Source organism: Salvelinus alpinus, chromosome 20 (genome assembly GCF_045679555.1).
Source record: "Salvelinus alpinus chromosome 20, SLU_Salpinus.1, whole genome shotgun sequence".
In the NCBI taxonomy this organism is placed as follows: Eukaryota; Metazoa; Chordata; class Actinopteri; order Salmoniformes; family Salmonidae; genus Salvelinus; species Salvelinus alpinus.
The window spans coordinates 30,253,752-30,281,674 of NC_092105.1; the positions used below are offsets into that span (position 1 = coordinate 30,253,752).

At 42.3% G+C, this 27,923-nt stretch overlaps 1 protein-coding gene across 2 annotated transcripts; it reads left to right on the top strand.

Moving 5' to 3' along the window:
* The first annotated feature begins 1,592 nt into the window (after window positions 1-1,592).
* Window positions 1,593-27,783, top strand: vwc2l (von Willebrand factor C domain containing 2 like). Of its 2 annotated transcripts, XM_071355255.1 has the most exons (5): window positions 1,593-3,086; window positions 4,235-4,641; window positions 8,659-8,796; window positions 16,304-16,433; window positions 23,861-27,783. In XM_071355255.1, the coding sequence occupies exons 2-5, from the start codon at window positions 4,252-4,254 to the stop codon at window positions 24,010-24,012; spliced, it is 810 nt and encodes a 269-aa protein (XP_071211356.1). In that variant the 5' UTR covers window positions 1,593-3,086; window positions 4,235-4,251; the 3' UTR covers window positions 24,013-27,783. The 2 variants fall into 2 exon arrangements, with proteins under 2 accessions (XP_071211356.1, XP_071211357.1); XM_071355256.1 differs by lacking the exon at window positions 8,659-8,796 and having other exon boundaries at window positions 1,596-3,086.
* The last annotated feature ends 140 nt before the right edge of the window (window positions 27,784-27,923 follow it).

Below are 27,923 nucleotides of genomic sequence, written 5' to 3' on the forward strand. Positions count from 1 at the left end.
GTGCCGATGCTGTTCCTGAAATGAGAAGGGTGACCCATATTTCTATCCAGCTCTATAGTGAAATCCTTCAAAGTGTGTGTGTGCGTTTGCATGCATGCCTGTGTGTGTGTGTGTGTGCGTTTGTGCCTGTGTGCCTGCATACAGTATGTGTGTGTGCATGTTTGTGTGTGTGACGGGTGAGGGGGTGGGTCAGGAGCCAATTAGAGTGTACATTGCTTTGGGGAGCTAACAGGGAGGGAGCTAACACGTTGCTATTAAAAAAGTGAGAAAACATGCCTGAATTACCGAAGAGTAGGGATATGACATCAACCCAGGGCTCTGTCACGACTGATCCAGGTGAGCCCTGATAGGGGTTGGGAGAGCCTGTGTTGTCGTTTATACTCCATTTAAAGGAGCATAGAACTGACACTGACAGAGAGGACAGAAACAAGGCTAGACACACACAGAGACAGTATACACACATGCAGGCAAGCACTCATACGCACATACACACACAGATGCACATACTCACGTACACACACAAACAGCATCCTACAATACAACACATACTATATGCCTCTCTGCATGGCTGCTTTGTCCAGTGAGGTATTATGAGTTTTTTTTCACTCAAAGACTAATCCGCCCTTGACATTTTACAACATGTTAGCATGAGAGCCCCAGAGACAACCTGAGAAGAGAACTCTAGTTACTGTACAGTATATCCCTTAATGACAAGGGCCATACCGCTGTACTGTACAAGCAAACTCCTAGAGAGCTGAGCTCTGTATTTTCTATTCTCTCTTTTTTCTCTCCCCTCCACTTGAAAACATGCAGCACCTCTTTAGGTGTTCAAAACCTTGAATCCCTGATATCTAATATTAATATCAGAATCTTGTATAAAGTTTTTTCATGGTCGTGTCCAGTATGGCACCGTATTCCGTATGGGCCCTTGTCAAAAGTAGTAGTGCACTATATGGATAATAGGGTGCGATTTGGGATGCATATCATACTGTATTAAAAACATGTATTCTGGTTATAATGTATTGTCCATTCAATTGGGTTGCATGTGGTTGGTTCTACTGTACTATTGATCTGTCAATGAATGACTCTTTGTTTTTTTTAACTAGCATATTGATATTTCAAAAGCTATGGACTTTCTACTCATGCAGAAAATTGGGCTATTAAATAGACTCAAAGCTATTTCTGGCACACAAGTCTTAAGAGAAGCATTGTGGTAACTGGCTTTTAAATGGGTTTCCGCAGGGACCTGGATGAAGTGGGATCAGGTAACCTAGCTACATTGGTCAAATTGATCATGACATCAGCTAGGTTATATTGATGATATAACCTACGGTGTTCGAGAATACATCTTAACTTCATGGTTTCGTTTTAAAATGTGTTGAATACTCTACGACTCAATAGGGTCTAAAACGTTAAATGATTTCAGCGCTTTCAATGTCAGACTCAGACAGCATAAGGTGAATTGGCGTTACACCGCGACATATGCACGAGATGCATGCAAGACCCACAGCCTTAACTATCTCGTTCCCCATCGCATGTCTAATAATAGCCAAGCCCCGGTAGGCTACAGCATACTCTGCTCCGTTAGTCAAATGCAGCTCAGTGGGGTTCTTTGGATGGATCGCATCTGTTTATTTCAATTCCAGAATATCTATAATGTATTATCTTTGGTTCTGCCTCAATCATCTTTATTTTGACTTTGAATGCAGACAGGCAGTGGCCCCTACGGGCAATCATACGGAGAGCAGATATTATGTGGAATTGTGCAGATCTTAAATACTGTGAAATGACTGTGTAGTCTATTCTGAAAGAAACAGAATGTCACATTATACAACATCCGTTCTCTACAAGTTATCAAATTGTGAAGTCTATTTTTCGGTTATTTGCTGTAAGAATGGCAATGTGTGTGTGATCACCGAGCTAACATAGAGATCACAGGCTACAGTAGCAGAAATAACCTCTGCACATGGAGAAACTGTGCTCTCTGGTTTTAATGAAATCCGCTCCATGTGATATTTGAGAGTGCAAACCCCATCCAGCTATTTCGTTTGATTCAGTGCATTTTGGGAGCATATCGGTAGAATAAAATGCCACTTCAAGTTCTCTAATGAGTTCTCCATTTGCCTTTTCCTTCCTGGTCTGGGGAGCAACGCAAGATGGGAAAAATCTCGAATCTCTGCGTGCTCAGTGGGACCCTCGACTGAACAGCGACAGTGCTGAAGACACCGCTGTCTGCCGCTGTTCCGCTCTGCCGCTGTCCGTGGTCCTGAAGTAGAGTGCGTCGTCTTGCTCACAAGGGTCATGAGAAGCGCCGCTGTTCCTGCATGCTCCTCTTCACAACATTGGCCGTATAGGCGGAGGACTTGATTCGGTGCTTTTTCGCCTCAACTTATTCAACTAACGAGCATCAAGCTATGATTGTTACTATGTTCTCAACTTCTTCCCGGTGAGTGCGCACGGAAAAGTGTGGAAGATAAAACGTATCTTTAGGCTAACATTTAACTTTCCCTCGCGAAAAGGAGATGTTAGGTGTAAATGTCGTTTCTTTTAGATATTTGTTCTCCTCTTAAAGTTGTATCTTCCGGATCTGTGGTCTATTATCTTTCCCATTGCCATGCACGCGCTGCTGGATGTATGCAACAAGACCGAATGGTGTTTTTGATCTGCAGCAATTGGAAGTTGATTGAAATGAACATCACTGCCGTGGACGTCTAGGATCAGCCTATTGACAACAATAGAGGGAATTATAATTTTTCGAGTCTTATTTTTCACACGTGAACTGCCTATTGTGATGTTGTTATCTTAATCTCTGGGAAATAAGGGATAATCATGTATCAGACCGATTTCTGTGTGCATATCACATCGCTCGCGCTGCTCCAAAGGCATCGGTACCGACAATGGTCTAGTATCTAACTGCTTTTACGCACAACAATAGCAACTGAAGGTGGATTATCTTTTAACTGGAGCCTGGTGGTTTTATCGAATTGTTGATCTGGAAGTTGTTGTGTCCTGTGTTTAATCCGTTCTACCGGTTTGGATCTCTGTTGATCCCGACTCCTACCAGTGGAACCAGGCATTTCAACGCGGTGAGTCAGTCTGTAATGCCCAGTTTATCCACCTTCCCATTTATTGTAAAATCCATTGTAAAACCTCGTCTCCTTTTTCCATTGTCAACACATCTTATTTCTCTTGGAGCTTTCTCTTACTTAAAATACTGACATTCTGCAGTTGATATCATAAATGTAATGATAGGAAATAGGCCTACTTTAGATTGGTATTTGATCACAACAATATTGTCAAGAAATGTTTCTGTCAATTAAGATTCAGTGAGTCTCTCCCCTGGCAGGAAGGAATATAATGAACAGAGCTCAGTTTAGTCTCGAGGCAAATATAGAATTCCGTTCTTCTAGCTACCATCGCGAGGGGTTTGGACTAAAGCCTATTGCGCATTAAGCACTGACTGGGGAAATATGTCAATATTTTGGTAAAGGCTGTTGAAGTAAAATAAAAACAAATAAAATCAACACTAAGCATGGGGGGGGGGGGGGGTGATCAAATCCCCACTGACAAGGGTGTTCAAATGATTATCATGGAGAAACCTGTTGGTCATGTAATTCACATTGAAGATCCAAACCTGTTTTTATTATTATAAAAGCAAAGCACATGAGACCTACAAGGTTAGGTTATATTTTCACTCTGAACTGCACTGGGTTCAAGGTGCCATAGCCTTTAGTCTATAAGAAAACACCGGTGTTTGCAATGTAGCCTACGAGCCTATCAACTGTACCAATACTTTACCTGGTAGGTTTCCGTTACGGATGCAATGGGCGACCTCATTTTTGGGAATCCAACATTAGCCTAAGACATTTTTTCTACTCATTTCTGTTTATTGGTCTTATTTATTCTCATACACATATTGTCCCTCTTAATTTATTTATCTCGCTCTCTCTCTCTGTCTGTACGACAAATACTCCTGAATGCATAATTTTTTTTCTGTCTCTCTCTCACGCACACACACAAAGACGACTTAGATTGTAAACCTTTACTGTGATTGTGTCCGTGGTTGTGAATAAGTCTAATTGAAAATATCCCACACCATTTGTATGATATCATCAGGATGTTTATTTGGCACCTGTCCCAAACAGCCTTGTCTTGCTTCATTCAAGAACAGACAGTGAATGGAAAGTTAAGGGTAAAGTAAATGCAACTTCGACCCTCTCCTTGAATGCAATAGGAATACCGCGGCGAAGGATGGGCCCTCACTTTCCAATGACCTGCGTTGTCCTCCTCGCCCTCCACGCCACTGTGTCACCAGCCTCCTTCAGTCCCGAGGATTACGCCGCGGACGAGGCGGAGTTAACTGCCAACAGCGACACCATCATTTTCGACGACTACCGGGGGAAAGTTTGCGTGGACGACAGTGGCTTCGTTTACAAACTGGGGGAACGATTCTTCCCGGGACACTCGAACTGCCCGTGCGTTTGCACCGAGGACGGGCCGGTGTGCGACCAGCCAGAGTGCCCCAAGATACACCCGAAGTGCACAAAAGTGGAGCACAATGGATGTTGTCCGGAATGCAAGGAGGTTAAAAACTTTTGTGAATACCGGGGGAAAACTTACAAGATCCTGGAGGAATTTAAGGTAGGGATGTTTTGTGTTTATTGTCTAATTTGCATGGTCTATTGATCAATCGTTTGTAATAATTTAAAATGTTAATTTCAAAATGTGGATGCAATTACATTTGTACCACAATACACATCATAATCAGGCATATAATTCGTTTTGCTTAATTAGGTAATGAGCTGAGAGAGAACAATTGAATGTAATCAAAACAATGCAGCAGTGTTGACTGCATAATTGTTGCAACCCCAACAACCATTCCACTCAAAACATGATTGTAATGTTTGCCCTCTCATAATATAGTAAGTTTAAAGATTTGCATGGCCATGCCAGATGGAGAGGGTCAACTATAACTGGTATTTAGTTTTCCCTCAATGGTCTCTGCTGGTAGGAGAATCCATTTAATCTATTCTGTTTGTAGAGTCACAGTGCAACATGAACTCATTAACTCACTGCATTATTTGACGTCTGTCCTATTTAACGGATATGGCTGATTAGCAATGGCACTATGTGCTGCACAATAACTACAGGCACCTCACACTGTATCAATGGGCTTGGAGATTTCCAAAGCAAGCAAATTCATCAATGGCAAACTGGAGATGCTTTGAGCCATGGTTTGAGTATTATTGTATCATGCTTGAAGTAGGCTTGTCTACCATACTGAATGAAACCCATACCCATGTTGGAGTCGGACGTTACATGGTGGAAGAGGCTGTAGCACAGCATGGGGGGGGGGGGGGGGGGGGTATGCGTCAGTCGGGTGAGAGCAGGAGAAGAGGTCAGAGTCATTTAGTGTTGGCATGGACAGTCCTAGTCTATACTGACCAATGATCAACACCATTAGCATTGCTTATTACTGGCTTATAAACAGGGTCTATACTATAGTGCTGCTCATTTTATTCTGCTGTGAGTGAGTCAGTTGATCCTACAGATAAAAAAAAAAGTAAGGGCCAGGAATAAGTACATTTTCAGACACATTTTTCAGTCATATACTGTTGCCTATACCCAGCAGTGTTTACTACAACTATGCTGGATAATGCAGCATTCATTCTAAACATGAGAAGGAATTGTGCCAACTTTTCCCTCAGAAGATGCATTTCTTAGACCCGTCACAGTGACAGGAGGAACCACCTGGCGAATACAGATGAGCTGAATACTGTAACAGCAGCACTGACATGACAAACATAAACAAAACCAGAGATATGCCCTGAATAGTAATGGGTAGTTGTTAGTTGTTGTACAATGTGAAATGTTTAGCGATGTGCAATAGGAGATTTTCTAGTAACTAGCTACAAGATCAGGGTAATCGCATGATACCTCCCTAATCCTCTTCATACCAAATAAACATGATGAAATGACTCGACTGAATGTCAGTTGTTTCAGTCCACGTCACTAAAACATATACAACACTAATTACAGGACTCATAATTATTTTACTGCATATTGTAAAGAAATGTAATGAAACTAAACAATTTAAGGACATTTTATAGAAGAAAGCAAAGATGATCTCATTCGAAATCTTTTGTTTGACTTACATTAACAGAAAATGTGTTGTAATATAAAGACCAACCTAAAGTACTTCTGCTAAAACCCTGTAACACAATTGCACATGATTGAGCTCTACGGGTGGTTGTATTTTATTGTATAGTTGTAGTAGTTTCCATGATGATTTAGCATTTTAGTGCATGAGGTGACCAATGACATTGATTACATTTACGCTTTTGTGAAATCATACTGTGTTCCCAATCATCCACTTGTGTGATGGTTAGCATTACATCAAATTATGCTAATGTTCCATTTCCATTCCCCAGAAAATCATGGTCCCTAAAGTATTGTTGTGAAGTTTGGTATACAAGTTTGTCTCGGTTGGTGGTAAATGCAACACAGAGACCAAAGGTATTCAACTCTTACCCTACAATTCCAGAGCCTGCTGGTTTTCTGTTCTACCTGACAATTAATTGCACCCACCTGGTGTCCCAGGACTAAATCAGTCCATGATTAGAGGGTAACAACGGAAAAAAAGCAGTGGAACTGGCTTCAAGGTCCAAAGTTGAGTTTGATGGGCATAGACCATAGTTGTCTGTTTCTGTTACGTTATTATTTGTCATTTTGTTTCCAAGAAATCTAATCCCTCAAAAAGGCCAGGTAGTTTATTTGATTAGCTAATGTCCTTGATCATATTCTCCAACTCAATTCAATTCAATCAAACTGTGACTGCTCATCCCAAGTGATACACCTGCCACTAGTTCTAGACAGCTCCATATCACTTGCAATGCTGTTACATCTCCAGCATGAGGCCTGACATTAGCTCATTAGTATGGGGGACTTCAGTGAAGCAATGTGTTGCTAATAAGGTTGTGAGAGATCAGGCATTTACACCTGTGTACTTAAACCATTGTGATCGGTGACTGGGACTGCGTTCCAAATGGCATCCTATTCCCTTTCTAGTGCACTAGTTTTGATCAGGGCCCACAGGACTCTGGTCAAAAGTAGGGCACTGTAAAGGAAATAGGGTGTCATTTGGGACTTAGCCTCGGTGGATCGGTGTTGAGCGGACGAGTGGCACGTCAATGAAGCCTCTTAGCCCTGTATTGGGATGCACAGCCATGCTCCCCTCAGGGAGAGAGAGAGAGGCCTGTGAGCGTGTCTAAAGCCTGCTGGTTTGATGTGAGATCAAGTCCATCAATAGTGCATCTCAACCTCCAATCCCCACTAACCTTGAGTGGCGGGGCCCAGCGAGAGGGAAGGACATTTCCCGCCTCTTGAAAAACCATTCATTTGTTCCTATCGATTTTCTCAACAGAGAAATTACACATGGAGGCAGAACAGAGAGGGGAAACTGTGACTGGAACAATAAAAATGGCCACTCTTCAGTTAGTTTAGATAAATAATTGATATAGGCAAGGATGGCCATTGACCACAGCTTCGAAGCTTCGATCAGATCACTGTTGTGGGATTGTTGATTCGTGACAGGAATCTAATGACTTGAGGAAGCTAAAGTAAAAAAAACATGGTTGTGTCCAGCATAAACAGTGCCTGTTTATGAAAGCATGAAAGACATATGAAAGTATTATACTGTATCTCTTTGAATTACTGTATAAAACGAGGACTGCATGGTGTCCAGCGGAGTTAACAGAAATCAAAGGGTGCCAGTCGTTTCTAAAGAAAGACCCAATTAAGAGGATACCAACAGGACTGGTTTGCATTTCCTTTGCCCTCGTCACTGGCGCTTTATGCAGAGCTCCATGTTTACTGAACACAGCAGGCGGGGAAGGAGTCCAACAGATATCAGCATCTTTAAGACCGACAAGGTAGATGAGATCTTTATAAGGTTGGAAATCTCTCTAATATCTCTTCTAAACAAGCAGGCATGCAGCCATGGGGAGTATGATAGAAACACTGGGTTTATGACCAGTATGTCTAACACCCAAAAGGCAGGATTTAATTTCATAGACTAGACTATATCACCACCTTGTCCAACATCTTATGTTTCTCTTAGATACTAATTGACTGATGGAAGAGGGAATGTCAATAATTTGTGCATTACCCATAGCAAGTGTCTCCGAGTTACATTCTATAGATGCCATGTCAGTAATAAAACCCATTGATAAAGAATGACTTGATTGACCATTGATTGATCATGGATGGTGCCCTGTAATCTGTTAAGAAATATGCTCCAGCCTTAAAGACCTCATTCGTCAGAAAGGGAATCTTTCCATCCGCAGAATGCTGAGTCAGTCTCTGTTGGGCAGTAGTCCATTATTTATGTAGATGTAATGTAGTTGGAGGGAAGCTACTTTATTAAGTCTGGTGGACAGTTGGGTGACGGGGGAGCTGCTGTGCTGTATACTATATCCCACTCTCAGTAGAGATGTGCCACTCACCGTTGATGCTAAATATACTTTCATTTTAGATGTATGTTTTGTATTATATAAGATAGATATTAGATAGAGAGAGTATAAGTATATCAAAAATAGAGTACATTAGAGTATATGAGAGAGTTGTGCCACTCACCCTCGGTAGGTGTTTCACCTACAGGGTTCCCCGTCCGACGAGGAAGGGACCAGTCCGCCCGTCGTGGCTCCCGCCTTCGCGCCTGTACTACCCCCGGCCCTTCCCCCAGCCTCTGCCCCAGACTCTGCAGCGCAGCTCCAATCAAGAACCAGGAGATATAGGGTGAGTTCAGATCCCAGGCCATAGAGATAAAACAATTGTTCTATATCTATGTCCCAGGCTGGCAGGACGTGACAGAACAGAACAGAACAGGACAGAACAGAACAGGCTATAGGGCTGGGATGTGAACTCAGATCAATCCCCATCCCATCCGTGCTCCTGACTGAGTTCCTTAGGGGAGAGGGTTACAGAGAGGGGGTGTGAAGGACCTCAAGGACATTTGTTGTTGAGTCCCCATCGATTCAAAAATAGACACAAAAAGCAACCTAAGTCCTACAAGCCACACTGATTTGATTTGTTGGTGCATAATGTTGAGGCTCTTGAATATAGTTTCTTACTTCTATTGCAAATACTGTGTAGAGATTCTGTAGCTCTCTGCTCTTAGGCATTACTACACATATTGTTATGAGAGAGATGGATTAGAGACAGTCTACTGACATGGGAACCCAAGAGAGACAGATTAGAGACAGTCTAATGACAACGGAACCCAATAAAGATGTATTAGACACAGTCTAATGACATGGGAACCCAAGAGACACAGATTAGACACAGTCTAAAATATGGGAACCCAAGAAAGAAGGATTAGACACAGTCTACTGACATGGGAACCCAAGAGACACAGATTAGACACAGTCTAAAATATGGGAACCCAAGAAAGAAGGATTAGACACAGTCTACTGACATGGGAACCCAAGAGACACAGATTAGACACAGTCTAAAATATGGGAATTCAAGAAATAAGAATTAGACACAATCTAATAACATGGGAACCCAAGAGAGACAGATTAGACTATATGTCTAATGGCATGGCAACCCAAGAGAGAGATTAGACTATGTCTAATGACATGGGAACCTAAGAGAAACAGATTAGACAATGTCTAATGACATGGGAACCCAAGAGAAACAGATTAGACAATGTCTAATGACATGGGAACCCAAGAGAGACAGATTAGACACCGTCTAATGACATGGGAACCCAAATGAGACAGATTAGAGACAGTCTACTGACATGGGAACCCAAATGAGACAGATTAGAGACAGTCTAATGACATGGGAACCCAAATGAGACAGATTAGAGACAGTCTAATGACATGGGAACCCAAATGAGACAGATTAGAGACAGTCTAATGACATGGGAACCCAAATGAGACAGATTAGAGACAGTCTACTGACATGGGAACCCAAATGAGACAGATTAGAGACAGTCTAATGACATGGGAACCCAAATGAGACAGATTAGACACCGTCTAATGACATGGGAACCCAAATGAGACAGATTAGAGACAGTCTACTGACATGGGAACCCAAATGAGACAGATTAGATACAGTCTACTGACATGGGAACCCAAATGAGACAGATTAGAGACAGTCTACTGACATGGGAACCCAAATGAGACAGATTAGACACCGTCTAATGACATGGGAACCCAAATGAGACAGATTAGAGACAGTCTAATGACATGGGAACCCAAATGAGACAGATTAGAGACAGTCTAATGACATGGGAACCCAAATGAGACAGATTAGACACCGTCTAATGACATGGGAACCCAAATGAGACAGATTAGAGACAGTCTAATGACATGGGAACCCAAATGAGACAGATTAGAGACAGTCTAATGACATGGGAACCCAAATGAGACAGATTAGAGACAGTCTACTGACATGGGAACCCAAATGAGACACCTCTGAATCTATTGAATAAGAAAGCACTCATCAGACTCACAACAGAAGTGACTGCAGCGGTTCTACAAAAAAATGCTTTGATTTACTAAAGATACATTGACAAAATGGCATGTTTTAGGTTCTATTCTGACGGTTGAAGATCTTTCAACTCTCTTTCAACTGCTCACATGTGTATAAGGGCATTGCAACAGCTTTTTTAAACACTGATCAGACTCAGAGGTGACTGACTGTAGTAGAAGTTCCACAACAAAATACATTACCTTTCACGGTCACAAATATTACAGGAAAACCAGACCATACATCAGCATCTGAAAATTACAAAGTAATGAACTAATACATCACCCTTTGCACATAAAAACAGATAGAATAGGTGAAAGAACATCCACCCACACACGTGCGTGCTGGCGCACACACACACAAACCCCCTCCATCGCCCACACAGTGTACATCCTACAGTAATTAGCGACTGTGCTCTTCAGCACTGACACCTATGAGAGGAAACTTGCTTTAACACGCATCTAAAATGAGTTGCTCAAATAGATTTTCCTTTCCAATTTGCCTGAGGATAAAAACATTGTTTTAATTTGAAATGCTGATTAAGCCACAAACGAGACACAAACGTAGGCCAAAGAGAACTGGAGCTTTGAACTAGTTTGAGCAACTTCCTTTCATAACTAACTTTATAAATTAGTTATTGACTAAGGTGGCCCAGCACGATTCCAACACCATCATTACATTTTCTGACGACACAACAGTGAAAGGCCTGATCATCGGCAACGATGAGACAGCCTATAGGGAGGAGGTCAGAGACCTGGCAGTGTGATGCCAGGACAACAACATCTCCCTCAAAGTGAGGACGACAAAGGAGCTGATCGTGGACTACAGAAAAAGGAGGGCTGAACATGCCCCCATTCTCACCGACGGGGCTGTAGTGGAGCGAGTCGAGAGTTTCAAGTTCCTTGGTGTCCACATCACCAACAAACGATCATGGTCCAAACACACCAAGACAGTCGTGAAGAGGGCATGACAACACCTTTTCCCCCTCAGGAGACTGAAAGGATTTGGCATGGGTCCTCAGATCCTCAAAAGGTCTACAGCTGCACCATCGAGAGCATCCTGACCGGTTGCATCACTGCCTGGTATGGCAACTGCTCGGCATCGACCGTAAGGCGCTACAGAGGGTAGTGCGTACAGCCCAGTAATTCACTGGGGCCAAGCTTCCTGCCATCCAGGACCTACAGTACCTGTCAAAAGTTTGGACACGCCTACTCATTCCAGGGTTTTTCGTTATTTTTACTATTTCTACATTGTAGAATAATAGTGAAGACATCAAAACTATGAAATAACACATATGGAATCATGTAGTAACCAAAAAAGTGTTAAACAAATCAAAATATGTTTTATATTTGAGATTCTTCAAAGTAGCCACCCTTAGCCTTGATGACAGCTTTGCACACTCTTGGCATTCTCTCAACCAGCTTCATGAGGGTGTCACCTGGAATTAATTTGTGGAATTTCTTTCTTTCTTAATGTGTTTGAGCCAATCAGGTAGGGTGGTATACCTCTCCTCTCTCATCCCTTCATCTCCCATCTCCCATCTCCACTCCACCTCTCCTCTCTCATCCCTTCATCTCCCATCTCTCATCTCCACTCCACCTCTCCTCTCTCATCCCTTCATCCCTCATCTCCACTCCTCCTCTCCTCACTCATACCTTCATCTCCCATCTCCCATCTCCACTACACCTCTCCTCTCTCATCCCTTCATCTCCCATCTCCACTCCATCTCTCATCCCTTCATCTCCCATCTCCACTCCACCTCTCCTCTCTCATCCCTTCATCTCCCATCTCCCATCTCCACTCCACCTCTCCTCTCTCATCCCTTCATCCCTCATCTCCACTCCTCCTCTCCTCACTCATACCTTCATCTCCCATCTCCCATCTCCACTACACCTCTCCTCTCTCATCCCTTCATCTCCCATCTCCACTCCATCTCTCATCCCTTCATCTCCCATCTCCACTCCACCTCTCCTCTCTCATCCCTTCATCTCCCATCTCCACCTCTCCTCACTCCTCCCTTCATCTCCCATCTCCACCTCTCCACTCTCATCCCTTCATCTCCCATCTCCACCCCTCTCCTCTCCTCCCTTCATCTCCCATCTCCACTCCACCTCTCTCCTCTCCTCCCTTCATCTCCCATCTCCACTCCACCTCTCCTCTCTGCTCCCTTCATCTCCCATCTCCACCTCTCCTCCCTTCCAACTCCACTCCACCTCTCTTCTCTCCTCCCTTCATCTCCCAGCTCCACTCCACCTCTCCTCCCTCATCCCTTCCTCTACCATCTCCACCTCTCCTCTCTCATCCCTTCTTCTCCCATCTCCACTCCACCTCTCCTCTCTCCTCCCTTTCTCTCCCATCTCCACTCAACCTCTCCTCTCCTCCCTTCATCTCCACTCCACCTCTCCTCTCTCATCCCTTCATCTCCCATCGCCACCTCTCCGCCCTTCCTCTCCCATCTCCCATCTTCACCTCTCCTCTCTCATCCCTTCATCTCCCATCGCCACCTCTCCTCCCTTCCTCTCCCATCTCCCATCTTCACCTCTCCTCTCTCATCCCTTCATCTCCCATCTCCACTCCACCATTCCTCTCTGCATGTATTTTGGCTTTCCATAGCCCTCATCACTTTTGCCAGCACCCTCAACTGCATGACTTTCCCCATCCCTCTCCCTCACCCCAAACTGCATCCTTATCTACGCCCCAGGGAGTTTGTCTGTATCTTCCTCATTTCCCTCCTCCCAACAGTCTCAGAGTTCAACTACTACAGTCTTGATTGCTGTGTTGACGGTCAGTTCACTTTAATATGAATGTGGATGGGCTCACAAATCACCATATAGTTTGATTCAGAAACATACTAACACACCCCTCGGCACGGCTAAATATAGTCTTGGTGTTCTACTTTATTTTGTGAGTTACTGTAGTACTTACAGACCAGGGCATGAATTCACTTCACAGTACAATAAATCTCACACAAGGTTTCATTGAAAGCACTCTAGCCCTGTTACAGTAAATTAATTGATGGACGTGTGCACTTGCCTGCAATGTATTATTGAGATAAAATAAGTACGGAAAAGGGCCATTCCCGTTAAGGCTAAATATACTGTCATTTCAGATGTATCTAATGTATGACAATGCAACCAGTCAATAAATTGTATTTATTGCGTTTGTCTTGTCATGATTACAGAGAAATATGAAATTGTTCTGGTTGATTCCGTTGAATAAATTAATCTTACAGTCTTCATAAGAGACCCCCTGACAGCACATGAACAAATACAGTAGGGAAGAAACACAATTTAGAAAAATAAAATAAATAATAGATACAGTTGAATTCAACCATCCATATCTAATGTGTCCCTCCAGGAGTAGTGTGCAATTTCACATCTTCTATCTGTGCCATAAAGATTTTTAAATGTTGAGTATATGATGCTAAATAGAGTTCAGTGAAGGCTTGTGGTCAGTATTTTAACTTTTAGCATGTTTCGGATTCATAACCTCCCCCATAAATGTGGCACCAGATCAAGCAAATTCACCCAAAGGACAGTCAGCTATATAAATCCATACATTTACATACAGAACACTTAAGGCATTTTACTGTACATCTAGTGCTGAGAAACATGTTTTCACAGTATTTTTCAAATGGAAAAAGTTATAGGTATGTGAAAAGATCAATTGCATGAAAATGTTTCTTATTCAAATATCAATTATAGGTATCACAGGTTGAAGAGGCTGGTAGTGTTTGAAAAATGGACGAAACCTGTGAATATGGCAGGTTTCATTAATGTCTGTATCATGAAATGACGTTTTACTAGTTACAAGCAGAGGATGCTTGAGTTGTCTGACAGCTCACGCCATCTAAAGGTTCCGTAAGATCATTATTTCAATGCTACAGTTGTATAACAATTTCATAGCCCTTTAAATGTCTCTCATGTGTTGGAAATGTTGCAATCAGACTGGTCTGCAGATAAAGATTGCATTTTAAGATGGAATCGTAATTGAGAATGGTTTATGTGTGCTGACCAGCATTTAGCCAATAAAGTACTGCAAGCAGACATCTGTTCAATCCCCGGGATGTAACTGAGATTGTTGTTTGTTCAACTTTGAGCTAATTCTGTAGGAATTTTTACCTGGTTTGTTTGGTTAAATCAGGGGACCACAGACTAGTGCACTGAAAAAAACAAGATTTCATCTCACCAGATTACATTTGGTTCAATATCTACGTTGATAAAAAGTGCATTCTCAAATGAAATCGTGATTGAGAATGCATTATGTATGCTAACCAGCACCCAGCCAATAAAGTAGTCAGTTCAATCCCAGGGATGCTACTGGGATTCTAGTTGTTTGTTCAACTTTGAACAGATTCTTTATGAATTGTGTCTTTGATTTGTATTAAAGTAAACTGGTTTGCCTGTCAGGTGACCCAATAGGCCAGCACACTCAAAACCAATATTTAATCTCACCAAAGATTTGGTTCAATAGGAATATGGTTAGCACTTTACACTACAGCGCAGGATAAAGTGGTAATTACATGGATATAGTATGGTATTACAAACAGTGAGGTTTTTCTCAGTAAAAGTAATTCAGTTTCAGTTGACAATTAAAGACTGCCATTTCACCCTCAGACACAAACTTGTTTGTTTGTTCTTGTTTAACATTGAGCTCAGCACAATTAGGGAGCATGTCCATGGATAAGTTCACAAGCCCTTGGCTCTGAGGCCAAACAGTGTTATTAATTCAATTTGAAGGAATAGACAGGGGATCATTAGTGTGTGGAACAGTCTCAGTTTGGCAATTACACTATGTACAAAGTTTAAACACCCTGGCTACTGAGAGGGCTCAGGGCTCGCCTCTCTCTCACCCTATTGACCCTGACTCACACATGCACCAGCCAGCCAGGCACATCTCTGTGTCTGCATCTCAAATGGCTCCCTCCTCCCTTTATAGTGCACCACTTTTGATCGGGCCCATAGACATCTGGTCAAAAGTAGTACACTATACAGGGAATAGGGAGCCATTTGAGACGCAGGCAGAGAGATGTTGACTCATACATATGGAAGTGTGTTTAATTGGCACACTTAGGGCGTTGGGCCAGAGAAAAGGCCATTGGGGCCACAGGGATTTTAAATATTGCTAAAAGGAAACCATTTGCTGTGGGTGAATGTGCAAATGAAAGATAGTTTTGTCATTCTCTAGAGCCAGTGAATTGCTTTCACTGTAGCTTACAACATTACAGCATACATTCTACACAACAAAAGGCCTGTAGTACAAACTATGATTGAAATGTGGTCAGTGGGTAAACTAACTGTTTTCAGCTTATGTAGACATGGCTTGACAACAACTGTTGGAGTTCATTCTGTTTCAAGTGGTTTAAGTTTTCTCTTAGTCCAATGGAGATATGGTTGATGTGGCTTGCTTGATATCTTCCAATTCAAAATCTGTTTTTAGAATGGCCCCCCAAGGTTGACTAGACTAAGCATTGTGGCTTAGGCACGGTGATTGGTCATATAATATTTTTGAAGTGGAGTTCAAATGGGTTTTAATGAGTAACCCTACAGACATCTCACTGTGTTCCCTGGGTTGACCTTTTTAATGTTCAGTCCAATAAACCTTGTATTTTTTCAAGGCTTTTTATTGTCAGGGAAACCAACTTGATATTGATAGTAATGTTGCCAGCATGTTGTTACAATGGTAAGATGATTGGTTTTCAAATGCAATTCAAATATATCTTTCTCTCTTTTCTCTCCATTTTCTCCCTCCCCCTCTCTCCCTCCAGCCTTCGCCTTGTGAGTGGTGTCGCTGTGAACCAAATAACGAGGTGCACTGTGTGGTCTCTGACTGTGCCGTCCCAGAGTGTGTCAACCCAGTCTACGAGCCAGAACAGTGCTGTCCCATCTGTAAAAACGGTAAGGGCTCTTCCAGTTGTGTCTTTCGGACACACACACACACACACACACACACACACACACACACACACACACACACACACACACACACACACACACACACACACACACCGGTTTCACTCACAAACCTTCTGTACATCAACCTTACGATTGCATTGCTGGTTGTTGTGTATATGTAGCCTGGTAAACCAGACTGACGCTGTGCTCACCATTGTTTCACAAAACAGAATGATGAACGAGGCTAGTGTATTTGTATATTTCTTGCTGATCTTATAGGTTTTTTATGTGAGAGTAACATTTCCATAGTATTCATTACACATTCATTACGCAAATAAACGGGAAACCTGTAACTGTTTCAAACTCAACCCATATACATGCACAGACACACACACACACACACACAACGAAATAATTAAACTTTTATGACATTGAAACCAACGAAAAGATGATCTATTTCTCTATGTCTGTCTTTTGATGATCAGTCTTCAGTCTCTTTCAGTGTTTTATGTTTTATATAAATCGTTACCTTGGGGGGCTGCCTGACTGCTAATGAGGACAATACTAACTGCTTTAATTAAATACGACACACTAAGCAGAAAAAACACAGGCTCAGATTGGCCCATTGATTACAGAGCATCCAGAGAGAGCATAACTGTGTGTGTGTGTGTGTGTGTGATGCTCATAATGGGCCCCTGGAGGGCCCTTTATCTCCATGTTGCCCTGATGCCCTTGTCAGTCGCAACCAATCCCCAAATTATAATTATAGAATTCCGATGGCTCATTGGCTAGTTATAGGAGTCAGGGCAGGAGATATGGCTGAGCCAGCCCAATTCAAGAGATTGAGAGAGGGAGAGAGACAGAGAGAGAGCGAGAGAGAGAGAGAGAGAGAGTAGCTGGCTGGTCTGGTTGTGGCTCATTTGGTTTCATTAGCCTCAAGGGCTGGATTGATCAATAGACAACTGGGACAATCAAGGATCATGAACGTTATATGCTGGAATGGCATAAGGATTTAATTATCATCTGATTATGTATATTTTGTTACCTGAGCCAAATACCCACTATGAGGGTATAGTCTTGCTGGTCACAATTCATGATGATGATTTTGCCCTAGTATAGGCTAACTCTATCAAAGGAAAAGCCAATCGAGGAACCGATGGTTGATCAAGGAATTCCACACAAGAGTATCCACTCAGGATATTGCTCATTGAAGAATATATAGATAGATTAATAAATACATTTCCCAATTTAGACTTCAGAGGAAATCAAAATATTATCTTCCTTAAAATGACTGCGTATTTTCCTTTGTCGCGTAGTTTGACCTATATAGGCTAAGCTCTCTGACAGAGGGTAACGAAGGTGTACAAGGAAGATGCCTGTACACACACACACACACACACTGGGCCTGCAGCTGGAGGAAGCACTAATCCACATAGACAGGATACGGTGACGCCCTTGTGGCGGTGGCATTTAAGGGAGCCTGCCATCTCCACCCCCCTAAGAAACCACGGCAAGCTCTGGCAAGATTATTCTCTTGAGCCTGGAGTGTGTGTGTGTGTGTGTGTGTGTGTGTGTGTGTGTGTGTGTGTGTGTGTGTGTGTGTGTGTGTGTGTGTGTGTGTGTGTGTGTGTGTGTGTGTGTGTGTGTGTGTGTGTGTGTGTGTGTGTGTGTGTGTGTGTGTGTGTGTGTGTGTGTTTGTGTGTGTGTGTGTATTTCGTGTAATGCTCATTCCTGGTGTACTGTGGGAGGATTGAGGATAGATCCATTCTTGTAGCCTATTCCAGTTGGACGTCTTTAGGAGCTTGCAGGAGACAGAGAGACATGCCTTTTCACTTCGCCAGCTCTTGAGATGTTGGCTCGCTTCAAGCCTATAAAGCCTCCCTCAGATTGAACAGATAGTATGCATATCAAATGGCACCCCATTTCCTATATTTACCTTAACATTTTAGCCGTTTAGCACACGTCCTTATCCAGAGCAACCTACAGTTAGGATACGCAAGTCTCTGAAGTCCATGCGGACGTGAACACACACACACACACACACACGCACACACACTTTCTGATCCCACTGTTTTGCATGCTCACAGAGCTATGCCAAAGTCTGGAAAACCAAACAAAACATTTCCATATGACCCCTCAGATATGGCGACCAGGCGTCCCTGATTTTCAGGGGCAGGACCCTATTTTGGTGGCTTGTACCTGGCTAGATCTGTCCCAGAAAATGTTCCCGATTAGCCCTCAGAAAGTAAAAAGCAACTCTGATGTTAAATTGTCGCTGATATTTCAATAATCAAACGGTGTATACAATCACATTTGCATGACCTGTTAATGATCGTTTTACTAAGTGATACATTATAACTACCGCATGAACAACCGTGCCCATGGCCAGAGAGTGAATCCAACAACATAGGCTAAACCAAATTTGGGTGATTAAAAAATGACTAGATGAAGAAAATTGTGGAGGGGTAATCCATTTCTGTGGTATAATTAATAAAATTCATTGAAAGGACTATAGTGAAAATGTATTGTTAAATGTAGTTCCATGCCATTGTTTTTATCGCGCTGCTACAGTCCCCCCAAAAAAACATTTTCCAAAATCTGGTCACCTTACCCTCAGAGGACTGCACCTGACACAAAGTAGTGCACTATATAGAGGGTAGAGTGCTGTTTGGGATGCAGACATAACCATGGAGAATGAACTGTTCCATGCATCAGCAGACACATGTTGACTAAAGTACCCTAACATGTAGAGGGCTTCATCAGGCTTTCTTCAAGGTTTCCTCTTAGGCAACTGAGGAGCTGAAGAAACCCTCATCATTATGCAACTGTCTGTTACGTTTTGCTTTGAACAACCTAGCTATATCATAAAGGGATAGAATATGAATTTACATCCTGAATAATGTAAATGTAGCCTACATAAAGTTGTTTTTCACTTTTACAGGGTAAATACACATGGAAATTAGCTAGTCTTATAAGCTTGTGTCTTTTACTGTTCATCTGAACTGTCTGTCACTAACTTCCAGGTGGACAGTCATGTGACAACACACAGAGACAGCTGTGGACAGGTAACATGCATCCCTGTTGACAGCCCTGACAGACAAGCATTGGGTTTGAATGGAGCAACGTCCCAAAGTCCCAGAGCCTTGTCTTGTCAATCTTCTGCAGTGATAGGCAGTGGAGACTGTGTCCTTGCTTGTGGATGTGTCCCAAATGCCACCATATTCTCTTTATAGTGCACTACTTCTGAACAGGGCTCTGGTCAAAAGTAGTGCACTATTAAGGGAATAGGGTGTCATTTGGGAAGTATCCGGTGCCTTCCTCCTGCTGTGACTCTCCAGTCGTAAACAACCACACTTGGCAGGGCTGCTCGATGCCCACTTCTCTCATCAACCTCTGCCCTGTTTGTCTGTAAACCATGCCAGCTATACTAAGGGTGGATGGTGGATCAATGGGAGTTAGGGCTTGGCAATAGTTCACTCACGATGTGTCCATTGAGGTACAGGTCAATCGTTGAGTAGACCAGGAGTGTTCCTGGGCATAGATGAGGGTGAGTGGGTAAGGTGTTGGAAGCAGGTAGTAGACTAGAGGGGTTTTGGTGTGTTATATATTGGATCATGCCATTAGGTTTGTTTAGTCCAGCAGATATAGTAGTCACAAAAGTTTTAAAAAGTACTTTTCAGTTTATTGAAGAGTCAATGAAAATAAATGTCATTTTTTCGATTATTGAATTGACTGCCTGCGAATTAAGCCCAACCCAGGCCTAGAGACAAGATATTTGAATGCAATAAATATTAGACCTTCGAGAAACACTGAAGTTTTGTCATTGCATATTCAGAATTCTGCTGGTTCATGTCCCTCATGTGGGGCTTGTATCCTATTATAATGTGTAGAAGTCTATTATTATTGTTTTTACATATGATCACTCCTAATATTATCCTATGTGGTTTGAACAGACAGAGTCAAGCGTGCATTTGAAATGGGACCCATTCCTTAAATAGTGCACTACTTTGACCTGATAATTTTGGACAAAGACAATGTCATTGTGAACTTGCTGGTCACACAAATCAATCAGTAAAGCCATTTCCCTGAGAGTAGGTGGAAGTGTTCTGCTGCTAGAAATGATCCTCGGAATAGGTTTAGACTGAAAGGCCCGCCCTTCACAGAATCTAGAAGGTTTTATAGATCTCTGTTGGACTGTTTAAAAGAGCGGCTCCAAAGTCACCGTCACACCAATTGAGCCACTGATTGCTTCGTTTCAATGATTAAAACTGGAGACAGAAAATTCCTGCCACCACCTGCATACTCTCCTGTAGAAGGAGAATAAAAAGGTGCTGTTTCCTGAAGATTGTGAGCACAAAACCTGAATACTAAAATCTATCACTGTGGTTGTTGTGTAGAATAGCTATTTATGAGATTGCAAAAGGAGTGGAAACTGAATCCTTGGCTACGTCCCGGTTTATATATCTCCATGCTCCCAAAGTGTGCACTTCTTCTCCTTCCTCCCAAAGTGTGCACTTGTTCACTTCCCTGCACTGATTTGAAGGGAAATGACTCGTACACGAAATATGGTGGAAACTCCCACTCCCACTGCATATTCATGCCTCCCCATCCAATGCCTTTAGATTTTTGGAAAGTAGTGAACGAGTGCACACTTCAGAAGAAAGGAGATCTTATTGGAATGCACCCATAGAAGGCAGCAGGGTAAGTCATTCACAAGCCATCTGATTATCAAAAACACAATCTGGAGATAATTAGCTTTTCCATAGATATTAAATAAATCTTGGGATAAAATGAACACAAATCTTATCTGAAGAAAAAGGGCACCGCAAAACTAATGTAATCTCAAGAAAAAACGGATTCCTCCTTAATCATTCATCAGGATTATTTGCTGGTGTAATAAGATGTTGGTGTGGTGTATGGTAGGCTATGTTGTGCTGGGAAGTTCTGTTCGAGGAAGACTTTCTAGAGAGGCTGCAAGTCTTTCCTAATCTCAGCACCCAGAACCAAATCTCATAAAGAAACCAGCCAAGACCTCCGAAAAAAAATTGCAGACCTCCACACGTCTTGTTCATCCTTGGGAGCAATTTCCAAATGCCTGAAGGTACCACGTTCATCTGTACAAACAGTAGTACGCAAGAATAAACAGCATGGGACCACGCAGCCGTCATACCGCTCAGAAAGGAGGCGCGTTCTGTCTCATAGAGATGAACGTACTTTGGTGCGAAAAGTGCAAATCAATCCCAGAACAACAGCAAAGCACATGGGGACAAAGATCATACTTTTTGGAGAAATGTCCTCTGGTCTGATGAAACAAAAATAAAACTGTTTGGCTATAATGACCATCGATATGTTAGGAGGAAAAAGGGGGAGGCTTGTAAGCCGAAGAACACCATCCCAACCGTGAAGCACGGGGGTGGCAGCATCATGTTGTGGGGGTGCTTTGCTGCAGGAGGGACTGGTGCACTTCACAAAATAGATGGCATCATGAGGTAGGAAAATTATGTGGATATATTGAAGCAACATCTCAAGACATCAGTCAGGAAGTTAAAGCTTGGTCACAAATGGGTCTTCCAAATGGACAATGACCCCAAGCATACTTCCAAAGTTGTGGCAAAATGGCTTAAGGACAACAAAGTCAAGGTATTGGAGTGGCCATCACAAAGCCCTGACCTCAATCCTATAGAAAACTTGTGGGCAGAACTGAAAAAGCGTGTGCGAGTAAGGAGGCCTACAAACCTGACTCAGTTACACCAGCTCTGTTAGGAGGAATGGGCCAAAATGCACCCAACTTATTGTGGGAAGCTTGTGGAAGGCTACCCGAAACGTTTGACCCAAGTTAAACAATTTAAAGGCAATGCTACCAAATACTAATTGAGTGTATGTAAACTTCTGCCCCACTGGGAATGTGATGAAAGAAATAAAAGCTGAAATAAATCATTCTCTCTACTACTATTCTGACATTTCACATTCTTAAAATAAAGTGGTGATCCTAACTGACCTAATACAGGGAATTTTTTGTAGGATTAAATGTCAGGAATTGTGAAAAACTGAGTTTAAATGTATTTGGCTAAGGTGTATGTAAACTTCCGACTTCAACTGTATGTAAACTTCCGACTTCAACTGTAAGTTGCCAGAATCTTCAGTAATTTTGGTAATTAACAGAGAATCTATGGCAATCTATTGTAAATTTGGTAACTTATAAAAATAAAATTATATTCATATATATTAAGAATGTTGTTATATCTGTGTCTATATTGTCGATTAGCTTCTAGTAGATAGACCATATGGTTCAACAAAACTAGCCTAATTAATGTAAAAAGCATCTAATCAACAATGTCATTTTTTTCAGTTCATTTTTTTCAGTTAACTCTTCCAACTATTGACTTTTCTTCACAACTGCCACCAGTTTGACACCAAAACATTGGCAACAAATTTATGTTGACATAATAAACTAAATGAAAGTGTGTAAAAAAAAAAAAAAAGGATATTTCCTGCCAACACCAATGGCATTCACTAAGTTGATGGTTTATATTGATGATCATGTTTTACAGTTGTCATAATTCTTTTTTTTTATCATCTTATTTGTATGTAATAAGGCCACACAGAGGGCCAGAGATAATTACAGACACCTGTGACACCACTAGATCCTTGAAAGATTCCAAAATTCTGGTATGTGATTGGTAAACATCTTAAGTTTCCAGTAATATACCCTCCCTTTGCAACTGTAGTTAAAAGAGACCAGTAAGAATATGATGTAGGGGAGCTTTGTGTTTGAAGAAGACTTTGTAGAAAGACTGAAGAGGCCTTTCCATGCAAACTATAGCTCTGTGTTAGCTTTGTATTTGAGGAAGGAGAGCGGAGGCCATAAAATGCAGACTGTAGCTCTGTGTTCAAGAGGGACTTTCCACAGAGGCTGAGGCGGCCTTTCCATGCAGACTAGGAGTGATTAATCTCCCTCCTGCCCCTCAAAGCAGCTTTCTCTGTGTGTGTGTGTGTGTGTGTGTGTGCACGTGTGTGTGTGCACGTGTGTGTGTGTGTGTGTGCACGTGTGTGTATACTCCAGCCCTCTCTGTGCTGCCAAGCCGCTGCCTGCCCTATCTGCCAGCCTCCTCTCCTCCTCTGTTCGCGGTGCATTAGGATGCAACGCGTTCTACGTCAAGGGAGAGCCAGGCTAACAAAAGCGCTTTAGTGTTGCAAAAACAAGCCAATCGGTGCATGCCCGTGAAAGGATCTGTGCGTCGGTTCTGACTTCAAAACTCCCCAGGCAGGGTTCTCCACATCACTCTGCCATCCTCTTCTAACAGAACCCCCCCGAGAGAACCACCACCACACTCATTTCTCCTTTTCTCTACCCTCCCTCCCTCTTTGTCTTTCTTCCTTCTCTCTCCCTCCCTCTCTTCTCGCTCTCGTCCTTTCCTCCCATGAGGCAGGTCCAAATTGCTTTGCCGGAACGACGATCATCCCAGCCGGTATTGAAGTGAAGGTGGACGACTGCACCATCTGCCGCTGTCACAATGGGGACTGGTGGAAGCCAGCACAGTGCCTGCGCCGGGAGTGCCTCAACGGACAGACGTTGTCATAGAAACCCTGGCCGGGACGGTGTCGGTGATGTGCGGTCAGGGAGCGGTCCTGCCTGCTGCCGTGGCAAACCAACAAAGCCCTCATCTTGTGTTATTGATATGATATGATGGACAGGACAGGAGCCCAATTCCTTGGCAACTTTGGCTAGGAGACTGCATAACTAGCTGAAATGAAAAGCTCTTGTACAGAGTACCTACACACCACCACAACCACAACTTTAAACACAGAGGCGAGGAGAGAGCAGGAACTTTTACTGAGACAGTTTTTTTCCTGTTTTGACTGACTATATATATTTTCTGATAATTACTTCTTGCTTGTGCTGCTTATAAACACAATATATTTCATGAACTAATTTCCTCCTAACCGTTGGCACTGTTAAAATGCTCAGTTGTTTTCTGTAAGTCTGTAAGCTTGTTGTAGCTCTCACTCGCACACTTACAGGTGTTTTGAAAATGAGATCTAGTAGGGTTTAACAGGACACAATGACCGGACAACCAGTAAGCACACAATTCATGGCGCTTTTAGAAAAAATGGGTCTGGGTTTAAATTGAATAAGTGAGATGTCTTCATCATGCCGCTCCAGTGTGATTTACAATGGTCACCCAAGGATATCACTCACAGCTCTTGGCTTCTCACTTCTTGTATGATCTCTGTATGAGTCAATGACAAAAGTTCACTCTTGGGGATGGGGTCACTGGAATGAATGACATACAATGTCAGCATCTCGATGTGTCATCTGGGCTGGCAAAAGCTGTATAACCACAAACAGATTCCCTCAGTTACAGTATTTACAACACAGAATATTATTGATGAGACTGTCTTTGAGGTGCTCTTCTCTGCATGGGGAGAATGGAGGCCAGTTTTATCCAATTTATCCAACCGATACATTAGTAAGTGATAAATCACTGGAAAAAGTAGAAAAGGGAACCAACTTTACTTACTACAGGAGTTGAAATAAGGTCTTTAGTTAGAAGCCATGCAACCCATAACAGAGGGGGTAAAAACTGCTCCAGCATCAATACACTACCGGGGCCATTCCTCTTGGCTTAATTGCCTTTATTGTTTTCCCTGAAGGCCCAAACCAACAAAAAATATTCCTCAGAGCGAACAGCTTGAACTTGTTATCAAAGCAATTAGCGAGCCAAGCAGCGGCCTGCTTTAATTTCCCTATTTAAGGAGTATTCAGGCCGGGCCTCTCTGCTCTCAGCAGTACGCCGCCCGCATTTCGTCTGTATGCAGAAGCCAAGCACCCAGTACACTCGGCAAGAACTCTGAGAGAGACAAAGGGGAAATCTGCATATGTCTTCTTGATGCTTCAAAGCAAAGGAGCACTCAGACACTCACACATATGCACACACACACACACACACACACACACACACACACACACACACATACTTGTACGCACACCCTTTCGTCCTCCATAGGCCCATACACACAGCTTGCACAGTACTGGTAATTCCTTTTCACCTTAAAACATATTGATACATTGTACCCCAAGAAGAAGCACTTACGCCAATAAGGCTCTCGCTGAGATAAAAAAAAAGCTCCTATCCTCCCGTTTTTAGATGACACAATAGATTGTTTGAGCTAATGCATTGCTTTGCCTATAGATTCCTATTGGTTTCAGCATCACACTCCAACCCACTCCACCCAAGCTGTGTAGCGTGCACAACACACGCTCTCTTTCTTTTTAAAATGATGAATACTAGTCATTAATGCGAAGGTGAATTTCCCACTAAGCACATGCAATTCATCACTGATACTTTTTGTGTGTGTTTCAGTGAGAATCCATTCCTGTTAACCTTTTAGAAGCTATGCCTCCTGTTTGATGGATGAACTACTTAATAACGCCTTCCAGCTCCTGGTAATGAGACAGAAATGAACACAGGAGACCCCTGACTAGAGGTGGCGGAATAGAATATCACATAGTGTACATCCCAAATGGCATCCCATTTCCTTTGGGCCCTGGTCAAAAGTAGTGCACTATAGAGGGAATAGGGTCCCATTTGGGACACAAACAACATATACATTACCTAACGAGCCAACCCTCCCAAACATATCTCTGTCTGCACTGCAGCCACAGTATTGTAGACTACATTCTGTTCTACTCAGCTGCCTGCAGTCTTATTATTATTGAATGATGGGGAATTCAAAAGATGAACGAATGAGGGAAGGGGACTTAAATTTAGATTGCATCATTATGGTTAGAGTTGCTCAAGTCATTTTTATCATGACCTTGTCTTGTGATGAATGAGTCATTCATAATGAGAAGAGAGAGTCTATTTCTCAAGCCAGAATACATACACAGACAATACACATCACTCTACAGGTCCATACATTGTATGAGACTCCATGACACCTTTATCAGTCATCTCTTTTAATTAGGTCTATCATAGGCCTGATATCTGGGATTTTCTCTTCAGTGGGTCATTTATTTTTATGACTGGATATAGATTGTTTTGTCCTCCTCTATTATTTTGTGTATCTTGTATAGAATGAGGCTGCTAGCTATATTTTAATTTCTCACCTGTTTTTTAGCCCTTTTATATTTTAATGGTTGCTCTCAATGTAAAGAGCTTCATGATTTAGTAGTAGTGTGGGTTGTAGGGTCAGCTAACCTGTGATCCCTTAGTACCTCCCTCAAGCTCATGCAGAGCAGACCCTCCGTTCTTAGATCATGTTGAAATTACCCCTCTCACATTGATAACCATTCATTATGAGACTTTCTCTCTATTGACGTTGACATTTTTGTTTGTCTCGTGAACATTTATGCAATGATGGAAGGAATGTCTTATTAGAGTAATGCAGAGGGACACATTCAAGAATGAAGGTTAATAAGGCAGTGTCTCGTAATTGTTTTTAACACCAGTTACCACACAACTTCTTAAACGGGTTACTACAGGGAGCATTCAAAGTGGTCCAACTGTACAGTGACCTTCCAGTTTGGTAGGAAAATATTCTGAAGTGTGCAGTAGATTTTGATTCCATCTCTGAGACCCCAGCTGGAGTGAAGAATTAGCCTTATTGAGTAATAGTTAAACAAATGTATCAAAACATAGTCTGAGGGAGCAGTCAATATCCCTGTTCATTTTCTGTTCATAAAAGAGTCTGGTCTTTTGTGTGTCTGGCCTTGAAAGTCTAGCCTACTGCTCATGCACTCACTAGCCTGACAACCCACTCCAAACACTGCTCATTCACCGCCTGTCACCATGCTGTAAAGGTGTACCATACCATTGCTCTTTTCATGAGACACCGACTTATTGTAGCTGGACGCTATGAAAGATTGTTCTATTGCTTTTTTTTTTTTTACAGAAACTCTTATATAAAGTGTGCCTGAAAACCAACAAGAGTACTATCTAATATGGAGAGAAAAACACTTAAACAATCAAACTGTATTATTACATGGGCACTGTGGGTTAGTCCTAAAGATTATACAAATATTAACTCCTACTGTTATAATTTAATGTTATATTGAATTAGAGCCAGAAATTATAATAATAAAATATAGGGTTTGGTTGGAAGTACCAAGACACACACCCACCTCTACACTATAGCTTAGAAGACATAGTGGGTACATCTAACCAAACACTCCAGATGTTTATTCCAAATGAATCGAAACAACCCTTGGTGCCCTTCATGGTGTATAATAACTTGTAAATACCTTCAAAATGTATAATGTGTGTTCTGGAAGAAAAGAAAATGTGTATTATTTATGAAGACAAAAACTATTTTGTTAAAGACTGAAAAATAAGTGTTATTATACAGCAAAGGTGTGTGTGTCGATTTCTTTCCTTCTTTTATTCTTCCTTCGCACTTCTATCGCCCAGGCGGAAACACACTCCTACTCAGGCTCAGGTTGAGAGTGCACAGATTGCAGATACTGAACAAGTGCAATTCTTCACCACTTTA